This window comes from Vombatus ursinus, unplaced genomic scaffold, assembly GCF_900497805.2.
Source record: "Vombatus ursinus unplaced genomic scaffold, bare-nosed wombat genome assembly UNPS02014807.1, whole genome shotgun sequence".
Classification (NCBI taxonomy): Eukaryota; Metazoa; Chordata; class Mammalia; order Diprotodontia; family Vombatidae; genus Vombatus; species Vombatus ursinus.
This window is the reverse complement of record NW_020954585.1, coordinates 24,616,537-24,638,721: the sequence shown is the minus strand read 5'-3', so window position 1 is coordinate 24,638,721 and position 22,185 is coordinate 24,616,537. Positions and strand designations below refer to the sequence as shown.

The following is a 22,185-nucleotide window of genomic DNA, read 5'->3' as shown; positions in this document are numbered from 1 at the left end:
GAGCTGGAGAAAGCAATGGCAAACTGCTCCAATATCTTTGCCAAGAAAACCCCAAATGGGGTCATGGGGAGTCAGACATGACTGAACCGACTGAATGACACCCACCTAAGCCTTTTCTTCTCTAAAACAGGTTTCCTTCATGTCTTAAAGTTCTCTCCTGTTCTTGGCCCACTAGGTTATTTGCGGAGAAGATCAACAAGAATGAGCGGAAGGGTAAAGCAGAGATCACGCTGTTGTCCCAGGGCCAGGAAGTCCCTGAGTTTTGGGAGGTGCTGGGTGGGGAGCCCCATGAGATTACAAAGCATGTCCCCGATGACTTCCGCCCTGCACGGCCCAAACTCTACAAGGTGAGGCCCTGGGTGTCAGGCATTTTACAAGAACCTGGTCTAGCTCTCGTCAGTTGCCAGGTCTCTGCGGACCTTGGGTGTGAGAATCCCTGCCCTCAGGGAGTTTGCAGTCTGTTTAGGGAGGCTGGAGAGATTACCCCCCCCCCCAAAAAAAACCACTGTGGAGTATGGTCAGACGTTGTGTGTCCAGGGCACAGCCACAGAGAAAATGAGGCCGGAGAAGAGAGAGATCCCTGTGGCCCGGGGTTGATCAAGGAGGTGGGCTTGAGCTGGCTAGGATTTGGGAAACGTTTGAGGGAAGGCATGTATGTTCCAGGAGGGTGGGAACAATGTGGGCACAAATATGGATCTTGATCAGCTGTGTAAGACCGGCTAGTTGGAGTATAGGATGTATGTAGAAGAGTGGGAATTCAGGTCGTGAAGGGCCTAGACCTTTCGTCCCAGAATCTTCTTCCTGTGCACTTTGGCACTCCAGGACACGATGGGGTCTGTGCCTCTCTGGCATCTTGTGGAGGATGGATGGGAGGGGGGAGATGGGAGATAGGCTAAGAAGGCCAGAACTGCATTGGGGGCATTGTCTTCATTCCCCCTTGGATGGTTCAGAGGAATTGCGTGAAGGAAGGCTCGGAAGCCTTGGTGACTGCACCAGGGAATGGGAGATTCAGGAGACCTCGTTTCATTCTAACTCTCCCCTTCCCCACCCTTGGCTTAGGTGGGCCTGGGATTGGGTTACCTAGAACTGCCCCAAATCAACTACAAGCTCTCGGTGGAACACAAGAAACGGCCAAAGGTGGAGCTGATGCCTGAGATGAGGCTGGTACGTCTGGTGTCTGAGCCCAGGGGAGATTTCCAAGCTGGTCCAGCTTGGGGCCATAGAAGGAAGGGCCTAGAGCATTCTGGTAGTAATGGGAATATCAGCTCAGTTAGGAAACTCCTGGGTCTGGGAACTGAGAGGGACATGCTGGAAACCTGGGCTTAACCCGTTTTTTGGGTGGGAGGAGCTTCGTCTGCACAGCCACTGGTGAGGATTGGGGTTGGGGTGTCAGTGTCTGGAGTGAGGGGGTCTCCTGGGCTCATGAGGTTTCTTCCACCCCTCTTCCCCTGCGTTTGGCAATCCAGCTGCAGAGCCTTCTGGATACCAAGTCGGTGTACATTCTGGACTGCTGGTCCGATGTGTTCATCTGGGTTGGCCGCAAGTCCCCACGCCTCGTACGTGCTGCTGCCCTGAAACTGGGGCAGGAGCTCTGTAGCATGCTGCACCGACCCCGGCATGCCATGGTCACCCGCAACCTCGAGGGCACAGAGTGTCAGGTGGGTTCACAAGGAGCTTCTACCCTGACTTGTTTATCCGGACTGATCCAGCTGGCCCAGAGGGTTGTTATTAGCCCTTGTCATGTAAAGCTACTGGGGTATAGTGGGAAGTAAGATGACCTTGGAGTTGGAGGATTTGGGTTCAAATCCTTGCTCTGCTCTTGTCAACTAGGACAAGTCATTTAAATCACTCTGAGCCTCAGTTTCCTTTTCTGTGAAATGAAGGGGTTGCCCCAGCTGATCTCTAAGGTCCTTTGCCTCTCTGAAGCTATATTCTAACCTTACTTTTCATATGTATATGCTATCTCTGAGGCAGTGAGGTGGCTCAGTGAACAGTGCTCTGGGCCTGGAGTCAGGAAGACCAGAGTTCAAATTAGGCTTCAGACACTTACTAGCCACGTGACCCTGGGCAAGTCACTTAATCTCTGTTTTCCTTAATCCATTGGAGAAGGAAATGGCAAACCACTCTAGTATCTTTGCCAAGAAAATCTCAGGGATAATATGATCCATGGGGTCACCAAGAGTCAAACATGACTGAAAAGCAGTAACAAAATCATGGGCAAGTCATTCAACCTATCTGAGAATGGATAGAGTTATGAAAATCAAAGATGATAGTGGTATTTTGTAAATACACTTTAAAATCCCTGATCAGTGCCAGTAGCAACAGTTAGCATTTATTTAGTGCTTTAAGGTTCACAAATCACTCTTATGTGTTAACCTCATTTGTCCTATGACATCTGTTAGTTACCCCTGTTTTAAAGATGAAGGAAACTGAGGCTTATAGACATTAAATGACTTGCCCATGGTCATACAGCTAGTAAGTATCTGAGGTGGGATTTAAGCTCAGCCTTTCTTGATTCCAAGTCCAGAGTCATAACTACTCAACCAGCTAGGTACAAGATAAACCAACATTTATATTCCCTTCCTTCATCCTGAAACATGCTGCCCCTACCTTTTAACCCCCACCCCCATCTCCCAAAATCCAGCTAGGTGTAAAGGTTTTTATTGGTATTTTCTGTTCCTTCCATCACCATATTATTCCATGTATCCCTCCCCCTCCCAGAGAACCATCCCATATGCCAAATAGTATTTTGTAGATGGGGAAGAAAGTCAGCATACCTGTTCATACATTGAAAAACCCCCTAGGTTTTTAAGGCCAAGTTTAAGAACTGGGATGATGTGCTGAAAGTGGATTACACACGAAATGCTGAATCAGTGGTGCAAGGTGACGGGTTGGCAGGCAAGGTGAAGAAGGACACAGAGAAGAAGGACCAGATGAAGGCAGATCTGACTGCCCTGTTTCTTCCACGCCAACCACCCATGGCTTTGGCTGAGGTGCTGGGGGGACCGGAGGGCAGCTCAGGAAGGAGGAAGGGGACTACAGAAGAGAAGGTTGGGGGGAAGGAAGAGGAAGCAAGACGCAGAGTCTTGGGGAAGGGAGGAATAGGGGGGAACATCCATGGAAAGGCTCGGCCCTGATGACAGCCCTGGTGGCCCAACAGGCGGAACAGCTGATGGAAGAGTGGAACGAAGACCTGGATGGCATGGAGGGCTTTGTCCTCGAAGGCAAAAAGTTTGCCCGCCTGCCGGAGGAGGAGTTTGGTCACTTCCACACCCAAGACTGTTACGTTTTCCTCTGCAGGTATGACTTCCCCTGTCTCCCTCCAGCCTCATCTTCTTCCTCAGCCCACTGCTACGGGGCACAAGATGGACGTGTTTGTGGTCCTTGGGTCATTCTGGAGGATAGGGACTCCCGGCATCTCCCACGTCTGTCCTGCCTTGGAGAAAGGAGCTCGGGATATGAGGGTGAGAGGAGGCCATCTTTTTCCCATCTTTACTTCCCGTCTCCCTTTGCCAGGTACTGGGTCCCTGTGGAATACGAAGAAGAGGAAAAGAAGAAGAAAGCAGCTCCAGGGGCAGCAGAAGAAGGGGAAGCAGAACAGGATGTGGAGGAGGAGGAGGAGGCGGCAGCTGCGGCAGAGGAGAAGCAGCCAGAGGAGGACTTCCAGTGCATCGTCTACTTCTGGCAGGGCAGGGAGGCCTCCAACATGGGCTGGCTCACCTTCACCTTCAGCTTGCAGAAGAAGTTTGAGAGCCTCTTCCCAGGCAAACTGGAGGTGGGGCCCTGACCCCTCTGCTAAGGCCACAGCTACACTCCTGTTCCCCACTGAAGCCTCTAGAGGGGAATAGGGTTGGGAACCTCCTTCACCTTTGAATTGAGTAGTCTGTGTCTGGCCCAGATTGCCACTAAGATCACTCCCACTCAACCACCTCCCCAGGGAGCCTAAACGGACTCAGGGTGGCTGGTCAGGCGCTGGGGGAGAGGGAGTTGGCAGTGGGCCAGGAGAGCATCCGGGATCCATCTGGCTGGTCTCTGGCAGGGCACATTCAGCAGCCTCTTTCTTCTCTCTTCCCTCCCTTCCCCTCCCAGGTGGTCCGAATGACTCAGCAGCAGGAGAACCCCAAGTTCCTGTCCCACTTCAAGAGAAAGTTCATTATCCACAAGGGGAAGAGAAAAGCCCCAGAGAATACTCAGCAACCCAGCCTTTACCACATTCGCACCAATGGCAGTGCCCTCTGTACCCGGTACCTGACACCTCTCCTCCCCCCCCCCTTCTCCACAAGCCACAGGCCCACTTTGTCCATAGGCCTAAGTCATGTCTGTCCCCATGTCATGTGTGTGTGAAAGAATCCAGGTGAATGTCCTCATGACTTCAGTTGTTCGGTGGAAGAGGCCTTGGGTTTGGATCATGGGACACATGCCAGCCTTCCTAGGGGCCTAGGGGAGGTGCTTTTAGGGACTGCTGCCTGCTAGGGCTGCCCCAGGACTTACTGGTGGGGATTGGCAGATGGTGGAGTTGGCCCTCTGTCTCCCTGTTTACCTCTGTTCCCCCTTGGCACGGCCATTCTACAGATGTATCCAGATCAACACAGATTCCAGCTTACTCAACTCCGAATTCTGCTTTATCCTCAAGGTGAGGGACTGTGTCTGGGCAGGGGCGGGGAGAACCTGGGCCTCCTCTGAACCTGCGTAGCCTGGGCATGGCATGGTCAGGGAGCCCCATGAAGGTAGGGGAAGGAGGTGGGAGTACTGTGGCCAGATGAGGACTCACTCTCTTCCCTGATCTGGCCCCCAGGTCCCCTTTGAGAGCACGGACAATCAAGGCATCGTGTACACGTGGGTAGGACGGGCAGCTGACCCCGAAGAGGCCAAGTTAGCCGAGGACATCATGAATCACATGTTCAATGACTCATACAGCAAACAGGTAAGGGCCTGGATGGGATGGGGATTCCCCTCCGGCCTGGCTCTGACCTCAGGGGTGGAAGAGGGACGTTTAGTTCTCTTACCTCCGGGGGATGGGTTTTAACCTTCTTTGGGGAATGGGACCCCTTTGCCAGTCTGTAAACAGAAAAACTGCTCTCACACAGTCTAATGCTGGGTCCAATAACTACAATAATTTTGAAGCAATACTAGCATAAACTATAGTTCAAGATACCTGTAACCATGTCATGTGATATGCAAATGTTATTTCTATTGGTGACGAAGTCACAGGTACTGCTAACACTGCTATGATTTGTTGTCTTTGTTCATAAATGAAGGAAATAACTAAATGTCAGTTAGAGGTTAGTGAAAATAAAGATCCAAGTTCATGTACCCCCTGAAGTCTGTCTGTGGATTGAGTTAGGTACCCCTACTCAAGAGCAGCAGTTCTCAGAGTTTGGTCTGGAGATACCCTAGACCCTTTCTGGGGGTCCATAAAGTCAAAACTATTTTTGTTATACTAAGACATTTTTAATTTCCAATGTGGTAAGTATCAATAAGCAAAAACTCTTAGAGGACTTTTCAATAACAATTTTTCAATAATAATTTTTTTTTTTTTTAGTGAGGCAACCTGGGTTAAGTGACTTGCCCAGGGTCACACAGCTAGTACGTGTCAAGCATTTGGTCTGAGGCCGGAGTTGAACTCAGGTCCTCCTGACTTCAGGGCCGATGCTGTATCCACTGCGCCACCTAACTGCCCCTTCAGTAACTTTTAAGAAGATAAAAGGAGACCAAACGGCTTGAGAAAGCACTGCTTCCCATTGGATTGAATGTTGGCCCTGGAGTCAAGACGACCTTAGTTCAAATCCAGCCTCAGACACTTACTTGCTGTGCAATCCTAGGCAAGTCACTTAATCTCTGCCTGCCTCAGTTTCCTCATCTGTAAAATGGGGATAATAGCACAAACCTCCCAGGATGGTTGTGAGGATCAAATGAGATATTTGTAAAAATGCTTTGCAAACCTTAAGGCACTATTTAAATGTGATCACAATCATCATCTTGGAGTAGACCCTGGGGCAGGAAGACATACTGTTGTATAATAAATAGAACACTGGGGTTGGAACCAAGTGTGGAAAGCCTAGGTTCAAATCTTGCCTCAGATAAAGGATGAGAGGGACCTCAAAGGTCATCCCGTCCAACTCCTTCATAAGAATGATGAAGATACTGAGGTTCAAAGAGGTTAACATCACGCAAGTAAAAAGTAAAGAAGATGCCTCTCTGACTCCAGAGCCAGCTGCCTCACTTAACCTCTCCAGGACTCACTTTCATTTACTTTTAAACGGTAGCACCTACCTCACAGGGTTTTGAAGATCAAATGAGGTAATTATTTGTAAAGACCCTTTTCAAACATTATAGCACTAGGTGGTGAAGTGGACGGAACTCCTGGCCTGGAGTCAGGAAGACCTGAGTTCAAACACGGCTTTATACACTTACTAGCTGTGTGACCGTTTGCCTCAGTTTCCTCATCTGTAAAATGGACTAGAAAAGAAAACGGCAAACCACTCTAGTATTTGCCAAAAAAACCCCAAATGGGTCACGAGGACCCAAACTGAACAACAACAAAAGAGCCTTTTCAAACCTGTAACAGGTGTCCCAAAAGTCTTGGTGCAGTCATAAGCTCTTACAGCCCAAACTGTCCTTGCCTAACTCCCACCTTTAGCCCAACACCCTTCGCTCCCGCTTTTCTCAATAGGTGATTAATGAGGGAGAAGAGCCAGAAAACTTCTTCTGGGTGGGCATTGGCGCTCAGAAGCCCTATGACGAAGACGCCGACTACATGAAGTACGCGCGACTCTTCAGGTGAGCCCCAGCTTCCCTGACCTCCTCGGTCTCCCTAATTCTTTTCCTTTGTGGGCTCCTCAACCCCCGTCACTCCATGGAAGCCCCCTCCCCTCTAACTTTGGAGCCTGGAACCTCCTCAACTCTTTCCCTCTCTGGCACAGGTGTTCCAATGAGAAAGGTTACTTCTCAGTGTCAGAAAAGTGCTCCGACTTCTGCCAGGATGACTTGGCCGACGATGATATTATGCTGTTGGACAACGGTCGGGAGGTGAGTTCTTCCCTCCCTCCTGGCTCCCTTACTGTGCCGGTCCCACCCCCGACTCTGCTCTGGGCATAGCCCCAAGCCTGGCTGGGCTGGTGTTAGGGCCTCATAGAGCTGTAACCCCTATCTCCCTTAGTCCTTGCCACAGTTCCCATTTCATGGATGAGAAAACTGAGGACCAGAGAATGACTTTCTCACGGTCACACTGGCACATTAGTGACAGACTTGGGAATGGTGCCCAGATCGTCCTGCTTGCCTTGTGGCACCCCCGCTTCTCCCTATGCCAGGATGCTCCTGAGGGGTGTGTCACTTCAGCTGTCTCTCCTTTTTTACTCCACCTCGCAGGTTTACATGTGGGTGGGAACTCAGACAAGCCAGGTGGAGATCAAGCTGAGTCTGAAGGCCTGTCAGGTAAGCGTCTGCTGACTGCCGGACCATCCGTGTAGCTGAAGCCTTCCTGTCGGCTGGCTTGGCTCATCCAGACCAGGGCCTCTTCACCTTTTTGTGTCATGGACATCCCTTTTCAGAATAATATTTGTAAAGGCATAAAATACATAGGATTTACAAAGGAAACAAATTATATTGAAATATAGTTAACAGAATATTTAAAAAGAAGAAAACGGTTCTGGCTTCAGGTTAAGAATCACTGCTCATTTTATGTAGAAGCAAACCAAAGCCTTGGGAGAGCCAGTTACCGGCCCAAGGTCACACAGCTTGTTCGTGTCAGGCCATGGACTAAGCTGAGACTTTTCATTCACTCCCTTCCTTTTATTGGTTGGAGCTGTTCCTGCTTCCTCTTCTCTCCTTGGGCCTGCAGCTTAGGGATGATGAAGGTTATCCAGTGCTGATCCCCTTCAGGGCAGGGGAGAGGTTAGTGGAAAGCTGACCTGTGATGTCAGCCTCTCTGGACCTCGATATATACAATCTAAAATCCATCTATAAAATGAAGAGGTTGGATTGGATGAGCTGAGGCCCCTGACAGCTTGAAATCTAATGGGACTGAGCCTATCATTTCTCTAACCTCCTTTCTGTCTTCCCCACTGGCAGGTTTATATCCAGCACATGAGGTCCAAAGACCAGGAGCATCCTCGAAAGCTCCGACTGGTCCGCAAGGGTAACGAACAACACCCATTCACCCGCTGCTTCCATGCCTGGAGTACCTTCCGGAAACCCCCTGCCTAGCCCGGCCCAGAGGACTAGCCTAGGCTCTTCTTGCCCCTGACTCAAGGATGCTAGCATCAGCACAAGCTTTAAAAGGAGGATTTTCCTGCCTGTGAGAAGAGGAGCTGGGGGTCCAAGGGTGCTCGAGCAGCCCCTGTTGCCATTGGCCGTCATGTTTGGGGAGGATGGCTTTCTTCATTCTCATCCATTCCTCTCAGGCTTCTAGGATCTCTCTGTCTGCCTGCACCCCTTTTTCTTAAGCTGTTCTATGGCCACAGCAGGTGTCTGATGCTGCCCAGGGGACTCTCAGGAGCTCAGGGAGGGAGTGTGGCATGTGGCGCTGAGGTCCGTTTAGTGGGCAGAGGGCACAGTGCTAGGCGAGGGAAGATGGGAGTTTGCCTTCTCTGCATCTCATGACCCATTCTGCTCCCCTCTCCCCACTAGGACTTATTAGGGCTTTCTGACCTTGTTACCAAGGCCTGCACTTCCCCTTCCCCCATCCCTTGCCTAGGACCCCCTCACTCTGGACTCACCACTCCTTCCCCATCAGTCCCAGCAGCATCTGGTGTATTGTATTGTTGGAATAAAAATTGGTCCTAGCACTGATAGTGCAGACACATGGAGAAGTGGTTTCTTAGGGGTAAAGGAGTAGTGCGTGCTGATGGAGCTGTTTTTTACCCATTCTTGATTTCCCAGGGACTTACCTGTCCTCTTTGCTACCTCATACCCTTCCTTTTTCCTGATGGAAATAGTTGAGTCACTGGGAACTCTCTCTCTGAGAATTGAATAAGGTAGGAGGGCTGTCTGCAGTGCAAAAGGTGTTGGCAGGCGCTAAAGGAAGGAAACTGGCCTGCAGCTAGCTGTGAACAGAGTTTCTGGACAGGAATGGCGTGTGGCCTCTTTTCTGGGCCAGGCAAGAGCAGTCCTGTGGATAAGTATGTTTGCTCAACCTGTTGGTGTTCAGTCAGGCACCATGCTGCTGACTCCCAGCTTGTCAGGGTTAAAGGGGAAATCTGAACCCAGGTGTTCTCAACTTTCCAAGTCCACATGCTAGACTGCTGGGATCCTACATCTCAGGACCCTGCCATGTGGCACATCTGAGGTTCCTGATCCACTGTTAGAACCAAGGCAGGGAATGAGCTGTGCGGGGCTGTACGTACCCATGGCAGGAAGCAGATGCACTGGCCCTTTAAGATACTAAATGCTTTATTTTCAATATTAAAAACCAGTATTTTTAATACCTAAAACAATGCTAATTAATCTTAACAAAAGACCCCTCCCCCCCCCAAAAAAGATACATTCTACAAGAGAAGCCCCCTACCACCACTTCTCCCCAACCCCCCAGGACACAAAATGGGAGCACGGTCAGTCGGCACGTTTGTCGGCCTGGAGTGGGGCTCAGACACACTTATACACACACTCACAGCAGGAACCACCCAGGAGCAAGAATACCAAAATAACTTTAGAAATCTTTTTTGTCAAAGTCCCAGTGAGGCAACCTTGGCTGTTTAAAAAGAAAGAAAGAAAGAAAGAAATTCTGTACGCAAAGGCTCCAGCATTCCTGACCAGGGACTCACCCTGGGATGAACTCCTGGGCCTCAGGCTCCCCCCCAACCTTTCAAAGTGGCTTTGTTGACTGAGGCTCGGCCCAGGATGTGAGTGGTTACAGAAGCTGGACTGGGAGAGGCTGCCTTATGATTCGTGACCTACACCATACCCCAGCAATTGCCCCCATTTTGGCTGGCCTGGGAAGAGGTGGGGATTTCAGGATGACAATGGGGCCCTAACCTCTGGGTCTCTCTCCTTAGAAGGCATTGCCTGTGACAGACAGGGAACTGACCCCCTACCTCCCCCCACCCCAAGTCCTGCAGGCTTGATAGGAATCATTCCCTTTGCTCAGTTTCCTGGGGCAAACACCATAGAAATCATACAGAAATTACTGGGAGGGGCTGCATGATTCTTTCCTCTCGGAGGAGCTAGGAACCTAACACCACTGTTCTCTGCCTGGCTGCCTCAAGGAGACATCAACCACTTAGTTAACAGTTAGGAAAAACAGGGCTCTCGTGATCTCCGAACTTCTCCCTTCCAGGGGATGTGACTGGGAGCTGGGATAAGTTAGATAAGATTATGTGCCACTAGGTTGGATTTGTGCTTCTGGACAAGATGGAAGAGGCCAAGTTCCAACCGGGCCATCCCCGGGGGGGGGAAGAAAAAAAATGACTCGTTTGAAACTGGGGGACGGAGGCAGCAGCCTGGTCCTCTAATCCACTTCTGGTAGGTAGGTAGGTATGAGGCATGACGTCTCCTATGTGACACCAGAACCCCTCAGGCAAGGCATGGGTCTAGCAGGTTGAAAAGGGGGTGAGGGGGCTGAGGACAGAAGCCTGGAGTTGAGGGAGAGAATCTAGGATGGAGGCAGCAGGGGAGGTGGGGGACCAGGCCCACCACATGGGGTGGGGGGCTTCTCTGTAGGAAGATGCCATTGTACACTGGTCCTACTATATCCCACTCTCCTCCAAGGACTTAAGTAGGACATGGAGGAGGGGGGTGGCACACGGGAAGGTGGGAGTGCGTGGGGCTCACCCCTACCCCTCTGCCACAGACAGGCTTTCTGGGCCAGCTGAGGTAGCCTAAGCAGGGAAAACAGTAGCCTTGGCTCCCGAGGGAGGCTGTGTTGTATGAGAGTAACAGGGATCAGGGAGTGAGGATTCTATCCCTTCGGTCCATGGGGCAGAAACAGTCTTAGACATGAGAAACATGACGCCTAGAAGAACAGAGGGGAAATGGCCAGTGAGGGCCAGGGGGAGGTACACGCAGAGCTCTCTCCTTCCTTGGTTCCTGCCGTCCTCCCCCACCTCTCCCCACCCCTGGAAGAAGATTCTTCTTAGTGTTGTTTTGGGGGGCCAGGAGGGTGGGCGGGGGTTATGGGGATCCAGGGCACTGCTGCTTCTGCCCTGCCACAGTTAGAAGGTACAAGCCTATGTTACAGGGACAGTATCCAATGGACACAGGGCAGGTGTGCGTGGACTGTTGAGGCCCTGACTGGGCCATGGGCTGTGATCCTCATCACTGGGGTCCAAGCCTGAGGCACAGGCAACAGCATTTATCCTGAAGGAAGAAACAGGGTTGACCCCTCCAGTTGGTTCATATGCCACATCCCCCTCCCCTTCTCCCTGGCATGGAGGGCCAGTTTTCTCCGTCTACTCATTCCCCAGGCAAGGACAGAGATTAACAATAGCTAATGATAGCTAACATTTATATAGTACTCACTATGTGCCAGGCACTGTGCTAAGCACTTTACAAATACCTTATTTCATCCTTACAACAATTCTGGGAGGTAGGTGCTATTATTATCCCCGTTTTACAGATGAGGAAACTGAGGTATACAGAGGTTAAGTGACTTGCCCAGGGTCACAAAGCTGGTAAATGTCTGATGCTTTGCAAATTTGAACTCAGGTCTTCCTGAATATAGGCCCAGCACTCTAACCACTGCACCACCTAGCTTCCCCTATAAAGGGTGGGGACTCCTGGGGCTCAGAAGCGGCACAGGGAGGGTCAGGGTGAAAGAAGCCTCAATTCTGCCATGGTCTTTAAGGGCTGTATGCCAAGTACATCTTTATGCAGGATTCTATGCATGTTTCTGAATATGGCTTCTAAGTGATGGTCATGGAACTAAACTGTGACAGCCTCCACTCTTCTTTGGACTTTGGCATTATCAACAGGAAAAAACTATTGAAGTCACAGCCTAGGGTCTCCAGATTGTAAAGAACCAACGTTAACTTGTTTGAAAGAAAGGATTCTCCTCTTTCCTCCCTCTGTGACTCCACTAAAATAACTCACATTTATAGTAGTGCTTTCCTCACACAGGTAGTATGAGATCTGGGGTTCGAACTTCGGTCTCCTAACTAACCAGTCTAGCATTCCTACATGGCAGGTACTGGTACAGACTTGGGAGTGTCCAATAACAAACCAAGCATCTATGTTTCAGTAACTGGGAGATCAGGCCCCGGTAAGGAGGGAAGCCTTTACTTGAACAGGATGGCTGCCTGAATGCCTAGGGTGACGTGGCTGATGGAGCAAGTGGCACCTTCCCAACAAGGGACTACAGAGGACAAGTGCCCTTTGGGACTTTTCTGAGTCCACCCACCCAATGAGGTAGAAGAGAAAATAAACTCTTCTGGGAAGAGGGCACAGGGCCTATCTTCCTTGCTGGAGATACTCCCTAAAATCACATCCAGGCAGGAATGAGGTGCAAAGATGTAACTACTTAGGTTCTTTTGTATCTGATTACGTCTGAACCTTGTATACTGAAGTTTGCAGACTGCCGCAACTAGGAGGTTTAGAGATAACAGTTCAATCCTTCTGTCAGGGGGAGTGGAAATCTAGTCCCAGAGGTGAAAATGATTTAATCAAGAACCATGCCCCAGAACTCCTGATTCCCGGAGGAATGAGCACCGGCTACCTTCCCTCCTATGTCCCAGTTAAATCTGGGTCACAACCTACTAAGAAGGGCTCTGTCTTCTCCCTGTACACGCTCCTGTTTTCCTCTGGCAGAACGCTTCAGTTGGTGAGCCAATGAGAAGTCAAGGGAGTGGGCCACCTTTATCATGGGACTATGGCACTTTATTATGGAATGACTGATGGGGCTACCTGACAAGCTTAATGATGACCCTGGATCCAGAACTTAAGGGGATCTTCCTCCCCTGGAACTTAAGGAATCCCCACAGGCCCAAACTGAACGTTAACCCATGGGCTGAGACACAACTGCCACCTTGTGTCTGACAAAGAAAGGTGGGCTGGCTTGTTGGAATCATCTCCATTCCCTAACAGCTGCTGTTGTTACTCCTTAATGAACCAAAGGTGGGCTCTAACACTTTACAAATACCTCATTTGATTCTCTCAACCACCCTGAGAGATGGGTGCTTATTATTATCATCCCCATTTTACAGATGAAGAAACCGAGGCAGATAATGATTAGGTGACTTATTCAGGGTCACACTGCTATTAAATATCTGAGTCTGGATTCAAACTCAGGATTCCTAGATCCAGGTCCCGTGCACTGCTAGCTGTCTGTATTGTTACAATTATTCTGGAGAAGCCGTTCTTGTTTCACCCTGCTGGTTCTGCCTCCTTAAATTGTCATAGAGATAACTTATCTGCCTGCATAGTGTAACCTCCCTCCAACATAACGTGAACTCCTTGAAGGAAGGAATTACTTTTCATTTTGTTTTTGTTTTGTTTCTCCAGTGCCAAGCACTGCCTTGTTAAAAAATAACAATAACAAACACTGATATAGCGATTTTAAGATTTACAAAGTGCTCTGAAGTTTATAAAGGTGCTTTTATGTAAGTTATCTCATTTGATTGTAAATAACACAATCTACAATTGCTTAACCAATGCAGTTTGAATGGGATTGACCAGACATCAGTGACAATAGAAACAGCAGCCTCAGAATTTATGATTAAAGGTTGGAGTGGGTGGGTAGAGGAAGGGGCTTGGAAGTCAGCCACAGAGCCACCGGGACTAGCTTCAAATTCTGGATTTTCCCACTTACTACCTGACAGTTCCTGGAAAAGTCATTTAACCTTTTTGGGCCTTCGGTTTCATCATTTCTAAAATGAGGAGAGTTTTCCCTTCTGGTTCTGGTCCCAGCTCTAGCCCTCTCCTAATTTTCCAGGCCTAAGCCTCATTCCGTGATACTGGCCTCCTGGCTGTTTCTTGAACTCCACCTGTCCCCCAAACCTGGAAAGCTCTCCCTCCTCCACTGTGACTACTGACCTCCCTGGCTTCCTTTAAGTCCCAACTAAAATCTCACCTTCCACAGGAAAGTTCTCCAGTTAATTCTAGTGCCTTCCCTCTATTAATTATTTCCTATTTATCCTACATATGTAAATATTTGCTCACATATCGTTTCTTCTGTTAGATTGTAAGCTCCTTGCGGGCAGGGACTATCTTTTACCTCTTTTTGTATCCCCCAGCAATTAGAACAGTGCCTGGCACATAGCAGGCACATAATAAATGTTTATTGATCAATTGATTGATTAGCTCTAATTTGATATGAGACTTTAGACAAGTGATTTAACATTACTGGGCCTCTGGTAAAGGGATGATATTGAACTACGTGACTTCTGAGGCCTTGGGCTCAGTCCTAAAAATCTATGATTCTAAGACTATCACTTTAAAGCTCAAAGATTCTAAGATTCTTCTCCCCCAGGTCTCAGCATGCAGCCTACATAGGATGCAAATACAGATCCACAGACTCAGCAACTCAATTTTTCCCTTCCTAAATCTCCTTTCCCCCAGGCCTAGACAATAGTCCTCCAGCAACCAAGCTTCCCCTCACCTTATTTGATCAGGATTCCTGGAGATCGGGTGTCGTCCTCTGCTATATTTCTCAGATTTTTCTCTGCTTCCTCTGAAGAGCTAGAGAGAGCGGTTGAGGAAAGAGACTCATAAGACCAAGAAAGACCCCCACCCCCATCCCCCCCAGCTCCTATTTCCCAGGATGGAAAGAACACTCGTCCCAATATACTAGACCTATATAAAATACGGCCCTCAAGCCACTTGTAGCCCACCAAAGGATTTCGGGCAGCCCACAAAAAATGTAAGAGGATGCAAAAGAAAGCAAAGATGTTAACAGTGCTTTGTTCGTGCCCCGCTTAACCCGCCTTCCACTAGTCACTACTGTGCCTGTCATGTAACTTGAAGGGCGGGTCGCCACTGAGTACTCCTGTTTGTCACATGACCCACGGCAACAAACCATTATCAGTCTGTCTCTAATCTAACCTATCCGTGGCCTGAAGAAGTTTAGCCTATTTTAATTTTGGTCCCTACCTAATGCCAAGTTGTGCTGGTCTGCAATACACCATGGAGAGGGATGAGGCCACTGGGCATGGGGTGAGATGGGGAAGGACATTCAGAATCGAAGGAGCCCCATCCTCTCCATCACCACCCCAGGGGCTTGGAAGAGTGAGGCTAAGAGGTCCGGCTTTGCCTTCTTCCTTCTCTGCTCATTCCTGACTCTGACTTCACTCTGACTTTATTTCCATACCTGCCTAATAACTGCCCGCACCTCAGGGACACAGTGCTATTTTCCAAAGTCTTCTCTCTCCCACCATCCTACTTGATTCCCTCAAAGGAAGCCTGAGAAGTACATAAAGCAGGAACTGCCATTTTCACTTAACAGCAGAACAGGGATATAACTCGCCTGAAGTCATATCTAGTCAGGAGCAGAGTCAGAATACAACACAAGGCACTTTTGTGAGGCAGCTAGGTGGCCCACTGCGTAGACTGCTGTGCCTGGAGTCAAGAAGACCCGAGTTCAAATCTGGTCTCAGACATTTAGTAGTGACCCTGGGCAAGTCACTTAAACCCCCTGTGCCTCAGTTTCCTCATCTGTAAAGTGGGATAATAATAGTGCCTATCTCACAGGGTTTTTGTGAGGGTCATATGAGTTGACATATGTAAAGTGCTTTTTCTGGGAACTGCAGGGATGGGTGGAAGCTGGGAGGGAGGGGTGGCAGTTTTCCTTGTGGGCAGTTGTCCTTTTCCTTCCCCAATGGGAATTTTTTTGAGATAAACCACTGAGAACAATCTGGGTACCCCCTGGACTCTCAGAGATCTAGGTTTCTAAGGCCAAGGTAAGGTCAGCTTTGGTGTGGAGATGAAAGGTCTGGTTGGCAAAGCCAAGGTTGGCCTAGAGTAGGTTAGGACTTCCCTGTTGCCAGCCAAGGGAAATGGGCCTCCTCCTGTCCTCACCTCAAGAAATCCTTCACTTCTTCCACGGTGATATCGGCTGTGCTGTCCAGCGTGGTATCTGTGCTGTTGGGAGAGTCTATGGATGCAGGGGAGAGGGCAGCCTGGGAATGCTCTGGGGTACCTTGGTAGAACAGAATGGAGTAGTTCGGCCTGGGATGTACCGCATCACCCTGGGGCTTCCTAGCACCAGGTGGTCAGGACCAGGGCTCTAAAGGGGGCCAAGAATATGACCCTCCCTACTCCCTCTTTCCTTCACCCACGGCCCCACTTCACAGTCCTGAGTTACGAAAACTTGTCACACAGAAAGAGACGGTGGAGCTAAATGCCTAAAGAGATTAAATCCCTGTACAGGGTCCCCAGGAAACATGTAGGGGAGAAGAAGGATGTGGCAAGCCAAGGGAGAGAGCCCAAAGCCAGAGCAAAGATGGGATGTGGAGCCACTGGGCTGCAGCGTGCCACTTGGCCATCCGCCCACAGGTTCACCTCCTCCAAGGTGTTGGCGGGGGCCTGTCTGGCTGTGATTCTGTATTGGATATTAAGCCAATAAGGCATGGCTCTGGGGGCATATTTCTACCCTCTACTAGACCCAAGCCTGCTGTGAAGGGCCACCCCTTCCACCCTAGATCTTAGGTATATCTCTTCCCCTAGGGATTTTCTGGATCCATAAGGTTCTAAGGATCCTACTCCCCTCCATAAGGAATGCAAAGGGCATCTAGGCACAGCATTGTATCAGTTCCTGGGCCACTGCCCTGGTGAAGCTCTCACTAGTCCCCTGGTATCAGGTTGCCACAGAACAGGTGGAAAACGTGGTATCTCTCATTGCTTCCTGCACACCGCCTCACATTTATACATAATCACATGCTGCATACAATATGTACACACGTATACATTGACTGTTCATCCTCCCTACCCACAAATGTATCTCTTCTGCTCTCTGCTTATCTAAGAATCCTCCACAGAATCATAGTTTTTAAAAAATGAGGTTAAAAGACCTTTAGCGATCATCTGGTCCAACCCTCTCATTTGATTTAAGCAGATGAAGAGACTAAAAGAGAAGTGGTCCACACATATGAGTATGCACACATTGTACAGGCATCGACACAGAAAGTTAGTGTGGCTAAAACCCAGACCTCCCGATTCTCAGTTCGTGGCTCCTGACCTTTAAAGAACCAGGTCGAATCCCACTCCCTCCGAGACCTATTTCAGCCACACTGATTGATCCATCTCTCCCAAACTCATGAAAGCACCTACTTCCACTTTTACCAAGTCCACTTCCAGCCATTCTTCCTCTTCCCCCACGCCCCTCATCTCTTTCCCCTCCAAGACTTTCGCACTCACCAGCTCCATCCACAAAGGAATGGTTCCCCTCAGACGCTGGCAGCACGTGGGTTCCATTGGCCTGGCTCAGCTTGGGCGATCCTTTGTAATCATTGCTGGAAAAGAAGGGAAAGGTGTGATAGGGGGAGAGGAAGGTGTCCGTGAGGGGAGAGAAGGGGGTGGAAGCAGGGGTAAGAGAAGGAACATGGGCAGCTAGAAAAATCTGGCCCCTGGTCTCTTTGATGGAGAGAGACTATTCATAAGGTCCCATGTAAAGCCTTGACATCTGGTTTCCAAACAAAGTGCCAGGCAAGGACAAGTTTTCATGACCTAGCAGTGTGTAAGTCTTAGCAATCCTGCCATGGTACAGAACCCTTCTCCTTGGAAGGCTGGCACTTCTAGGCACCAAGTACATCTGGATTCCAAAGGATTCTTTCACTTGCCCATGACCATCAAGCTCTCACGCCCGACCCCAAGCTGCCAGCTGGGGCTTCCTGGCACTCAGTACTACCAGAGGCCACTTGGAAAATGTCAGCCTGAAGAGGGCATTGGCACAGCATCTTTTGAGTCACAATTGCCTGGAGAGGCTTAGGACAGGGCCCTAAGGAGATACAGGATCTTTTCCAAGGGAGAGGGGCAGTAGTGGGCATCTCTGGAGCCTCTGCCTGCCAGGAGGTGGAGAGTACCTGTGACCCCTCCTCACTGTGCATCAGGCCCTGGGCAGGAAGTCTTCTCCCCCACCCCCACTCTTACCCCCAGGCACCCCACCCACCCCTGGCACCTGACACAGGTTGTATCATGAGGTCGGATGAAATCTAGGGAGCACAAGGGTTCCGTGATATTCCTGGCACTCAGGGAAAAACGCTCAAACTCTGATGGGGAGATCAAGTAGAATCCTGTTGGGAGGGATAAGGAGGAGAAATGTGAGCAACTTCCACTTAGCCAATGCCTACCCCCCACCCCCCACCCCAGACACACCCTAGGGGACATAAAGTCCCCTTTAATACATCAGGTCACACTAAATAAAACAAATACTTCTCCAGCTAGTCTCCAGCCTTCTTCCTGTCTCCTGTCCCCTCCCCTCATTCCTGTCTCCTCACTTCTGTCCTCACTGTTTCCCTTTCCCTGGGAGCCTCTCCTCCACCCCCCAACCCATCTCTCTGGCACTGAATGAGTATTATCTCCTGCAGGAAGGATTCCCCAGTTGCCCTGATGGCCAGTGACCTCCTCCCTCTTCTGACCTTCTATTGCACTTAGAGGCTGTACCACAAAGTTTGGCCCTTGGTGTTCTCCTGTTGTTTCACAGGCCTGAATCCTATCCCTTAAGAAAGTCATCTTCTGTACTACCAAATAGGGCCCAATATTTATTTGTTTTTTTTGTTTGTTTTTTTGGTGAGGCAATCGGGGTTAAGTGACTTGCCCAAGGTCACGCAGCTAGTACGTGTCAAGTGTTTGGTCTGAGGCCAGATTTGAACTCAGGTCCTCCTGACTTCAGGGCCGGTGCTCTATCCACTGCGCCACCTAGCTGCCCTGCAATATTTATTTGTTAATTGAGTCTCAAGTAGGGCAGCTAGGTGGCACAGTGGACAGAACACTGGGCCTGGAGTCAGGAAGACTCATCTTGCAGAGTTAAAAAATTAGCTGGGTGACCCTGGGCAAGTCACTTAACCCTGTTTGCCTCAGTTTCCTCATCTGTCAAATGATCTGGAGAAGGAAATGGCAAACCACTCCAGTATCTTTGTCAAGAAAATCTCAAATGGGGTTACAAAGGGTCAGACATGACTGAAAAAAAATGACTTAAATGAGTCAAGTGCCTGTTCCCCAAGAAAGCCTACCAGGAGTGCGGAACCTGTGGCCTCGAGGCCACATGTGGTCCCCTTAATTAGTCAAAGAGCCGCACTTGAGGACCTAGAGGGCCACATGTGGCCTCAAGACCACAGGTTCCCCACTCCTGGCCTAAACAAACAACCCAACTTGACCTGATTAATTTTTATTCAGGGTTAAGTAGGAATCAGGGCTAATCATCTCCTCTGCTCTTTCTCAGACCCTCACTCCCCAGTCCCCTATAGTTAGCTGGAGACATTAAGACATTAAGAAAGAGAGAGGGAAAGTGATTTAGAAAACTGGACCTAGAGTCAGGAAGACCTGAATTGAAATCCAGCCTCAGGCACTTAAAAGCTGTGTAAAACTGAAGAAGTCAGTTAAATCTCTGTCATAGTTTCCCCACTGATGAAAAGGATCAGCACTTATCTCCCAAGGCTATTGTGAGGATAAAATGAGATATTTGTAAAGCACTTTGCAAACCTTCAAAGTGTTATAGAAATGGTAGCTATTTAGAGGCAGCTAGGTGGTGCTGTGGGGCAGCTAGATGGTTGGGTGGATAGAGTACTCAGCCTGCAGTTGAGAAGACTTGAGTTCAAATTTGCCCTCAGACACTGTGGGACCCTGGGCAAGTCACTTAACCTCTGAAGAAGGAAATGACAAACAATGTCAGTATCTTTGCCAAGAAAATTCCATGGGGTCACCAAGAGTAGGACACAACTGAACAACAAGGCGGTGCTGTGGATAGGGGCTGGCCCTTCAGTCAGTAGGACCTGCATTCAAATCTGGCCTCAAACACTTACTAACTGTGTGACTCTGGTCAAACGGTTTTCTCACTTGTAAAATGAGATTACTAATAGCTCAGAATTAGGATTCCCTCCTCCCAGGGTTGTAGTGAGGATAAAATGAGGTAAGATTCATTTTTAAAAAGCCTATTTTTAAAAATAAGCTTAAAATTAAAAACAAAATAATTAAAAAATTTTAAAACCTATGTATTTAAAAATCTATTAATGTTAGCTATTAATATTTTTTTGGCTGAATGCAACTTTATTAATTTATTTTGATTTATTAACAATCATTTCCATAAGTTTTAAATTTTTCTCCCCTTCTCTCTCCACCTCCCTCCCTAAGACGGCATGCAATTTGATATAGGCTATACATACACATTCCTATTAAACATATTTTCACATTTAGCTATTATTATCTTAACGCTAGCCGTTATTATTAGTGACTTGCCCAAAGTCACAAGGCATAGTTGGGGAAAGAGCTATGAGAATTCTGAACCAGCTTCACTATCAGGAAGACAAGGCCTCATTTCTATAGCCTCACACCACTGGAGAAACTCTTGCCTATACCTCCTCTTGAGATACCCAGAAGATATGCCATTTTTATCTGCTGAATTCCTTCCAAGCCTAAAAAAGCCCAAGTCAAATGATCTCTACTCTCCATTCCACACCTCATACAGCACCTTTTCCCAATAGAGCCATTGATGGTTTAGAGCTCTTTCCTTTGAAAACTCATATCCTTTGACTATTAATTAATTGGGGAACAAGTCTTACTCTTGTAAATTTGAATCAATTCTTTATATATCCTGGAAATGAGACTATTCCCAGTTAACCTGCTTCCTTTCTAATTTTAGCTACATAGGTTTTGTTCAGCATGGCACTATTTTTCCACCCAATATATGTTATTTTATAATAATTATTTGCAAATCATCAGAGATAAGCCTCACGTAGGTGGATACTATCTTACATAATCTTATATAATCCCATTATTTTTCTCACCGACCAGCACAAAGCTGTGTTAGCTATTTCTTGGCTCAAGTTGGGGGCCTGATGCCCCAGGCTAAGGACTTGGAGCTGGGACTACAAGACAGTAGGAAAGTATGGGACTCATGGAGTGTGGGAGCAGAATTATCCAGAAGGGACAGACAGCAGCTTACGCTGTTTGAGTCTGGTGGGGCTGGGGCTGGGGCTGGGTCTGCTAATGCACGAAGAGCCAGGACCCTCTAAACCCATCACTGCCAGGAAGGCAATGAAGCAACCCCAGAAAATCCATCTCTTCAGAACCTTGTAGTTATTTTGCATTGCAATTTGACTAGAGGCAACACAGTGTTGGAGAAGAACCCTGGACCTTCACAGAATGTTTACAAGATGCTTCCATTACAACAACCCTGTGATGGAGTATTAGTATTTTTACTTTGTGGTTGCGTCATTTCAGTCGTGTCTGACTCTTTGTGACTCCAGGATTTGGGGTTTTCTTGGCAAAGATACTGGAGTGGTTCATCATTTCCTTCTCTAGCTCATTTGACAGATGAGGAAACTGAGGCAACCAGGTTTAGGTGACTTGCCCAGGCTCACACAGCTAGTAAGTATCTGAGGCCCAGTTTGAACTCAGGTCTTCCTGACTCCAGGCCCAGCACTTTATCCATTGCACCATCTAACAAGTCTTTTTAATCCCCATTTCACAGATGAGGGAGGAATCAGAGGTACAGAGAGGACAAGTGACCTCTGACCATTTCAACAAGCATTTTTTACTGAGCACCTATTAACATTCCAGACATTCAGTTAAGGGCTGGGGAAATGGAAGACAAAGATGAAACAGTCCCTTGCCTTCAGGAGGCTTATAATTGTCATATAGCTAGTAAGTTATCTGGATGGAGCAGGACTTTGAAGCCAGGTTTTCTCACTATAAGGCCCGGGCTCCCTTTGCAGTAATGAAGTGCCTCTCTAGTCCATTGCTACGGTTCACTGCTATGGATTTGGGGCCCTTGGCTGAAGCCAGGGGTGGTCATCCTTGTTGGCCTTTTCTGTGCCACCAGAGGGAAAGGAAGAAACCCTTGAACGAGGTCATTTAGGAATCAAGATTGTCAGAATTTGAAGGGGTCATGGCGATTATAGAGACCAACTCCATTTTTTGGAAAAATAAATTGAGGCTCAGAGAGCAAGAGTGGCCTGACCACAGTCACATAATAAGTACCATAAGATCCAGGGCTAGAATGTTAACCAACATTACCTTGGCTACTCTCCATAAGCTGACCAAACCCCCCAAACAGGGGGGGGTAGAAACAGTAGAATGCTACTGGTATCTGCAATGGTTCATTAG

General features: G+C 48.6%; 2 protein-coding genes across 4 annotated transcripts in view; one reads left to right on the top strand and one right to left on the bottom strand.

Annotated features, from left to right (window-relative positions):
- Positions 1-8,801, top strand: part of FLII (FLII actin remodeling protein) — a 47,167-nt gene extending 38,366 nt beyond the window's left edge. Inside the window, exons 18-30 of the mRNA XM_027874481.1 lie at positions 176-347; positions 1,060-1,164; positions 1,467-1,658; positions 2,805-2,993; positions 3,161-3,300; positions 3,517-3,775; positions 4,090-4,244; positions 4,573-4,633; positions 4,796-4,924; positions 6,674-6,780; positions 6,924-7,029; positions 7,369-7,434; positions 8,071-8,801. Of these exons, the coding sequence (XP_027730282.1) occupies positions 176-347; positions 1,060-1,164; positions 1,467-1,658; positions 2,805-2,993; positions 3,161-3,300; positions 3,517-3,775; positions 4,090-4,244; positions 4,573-4,633; positions 4,796-4,924; positions 6,674-6,780; positions 6,924-7,029; positions 7,369-7,434; positions 8,071-8,205 (1,816 nt within the window). The 3' untranslated portion in view covers positions 8,206-8,801. The remainder of the gene's footprint in view (positions 1-175; positions 348-1,059; positions 1,165-1,466; positions 1,659-2,804; positions 2,994-3,160; positions 3,301-3,516; positions 3,776-4,089; positions 4,245-4,572; positions 4,634-4,795; positions 4,925-6,673; positions 6,781-6,923; positions 7,030-7,368; positions 7,435-8,070) is intronic.
- Positions 8,802-9,641: 840 nt separating this feature from the next.
- LLGL1 (LLGL scribble cell polarity complex component 1) overlaps positions 9,642-22,185 on the bottom strand; it is a 99,836-nt gene continuing 87,292 nt past the window's right edge. For all 3 annotated transcript variants that reach the window (XM_027874482.1, XM_027874484.1, XM_027874483.1), the window contains 5 exons: positions 18,041-18,155; positions 17,281-17,375; positions 15,943-16,063; positions 14,528-14,607; positions 9,642-11,292 (listed from right to left, as the gene is read on the bottom strand). In XM_027874482.1, the coding sequence (XP_027730283.1) occupies positions 14,529-14,607; positions 15,943-16,063; positions 17,281-17,375; positions 18,041-18,155 (410 nt within the window). In that variant the 3' untranslated portion in view covers positions 9,642-11,292; position 14,528. The remainder of the gene's footprint in view (positions 11,293-14,527; positions 14,608-15,942; positions 16,064-17,280; positions 17,376-18,040; positions 18,156-22,185) is intronic.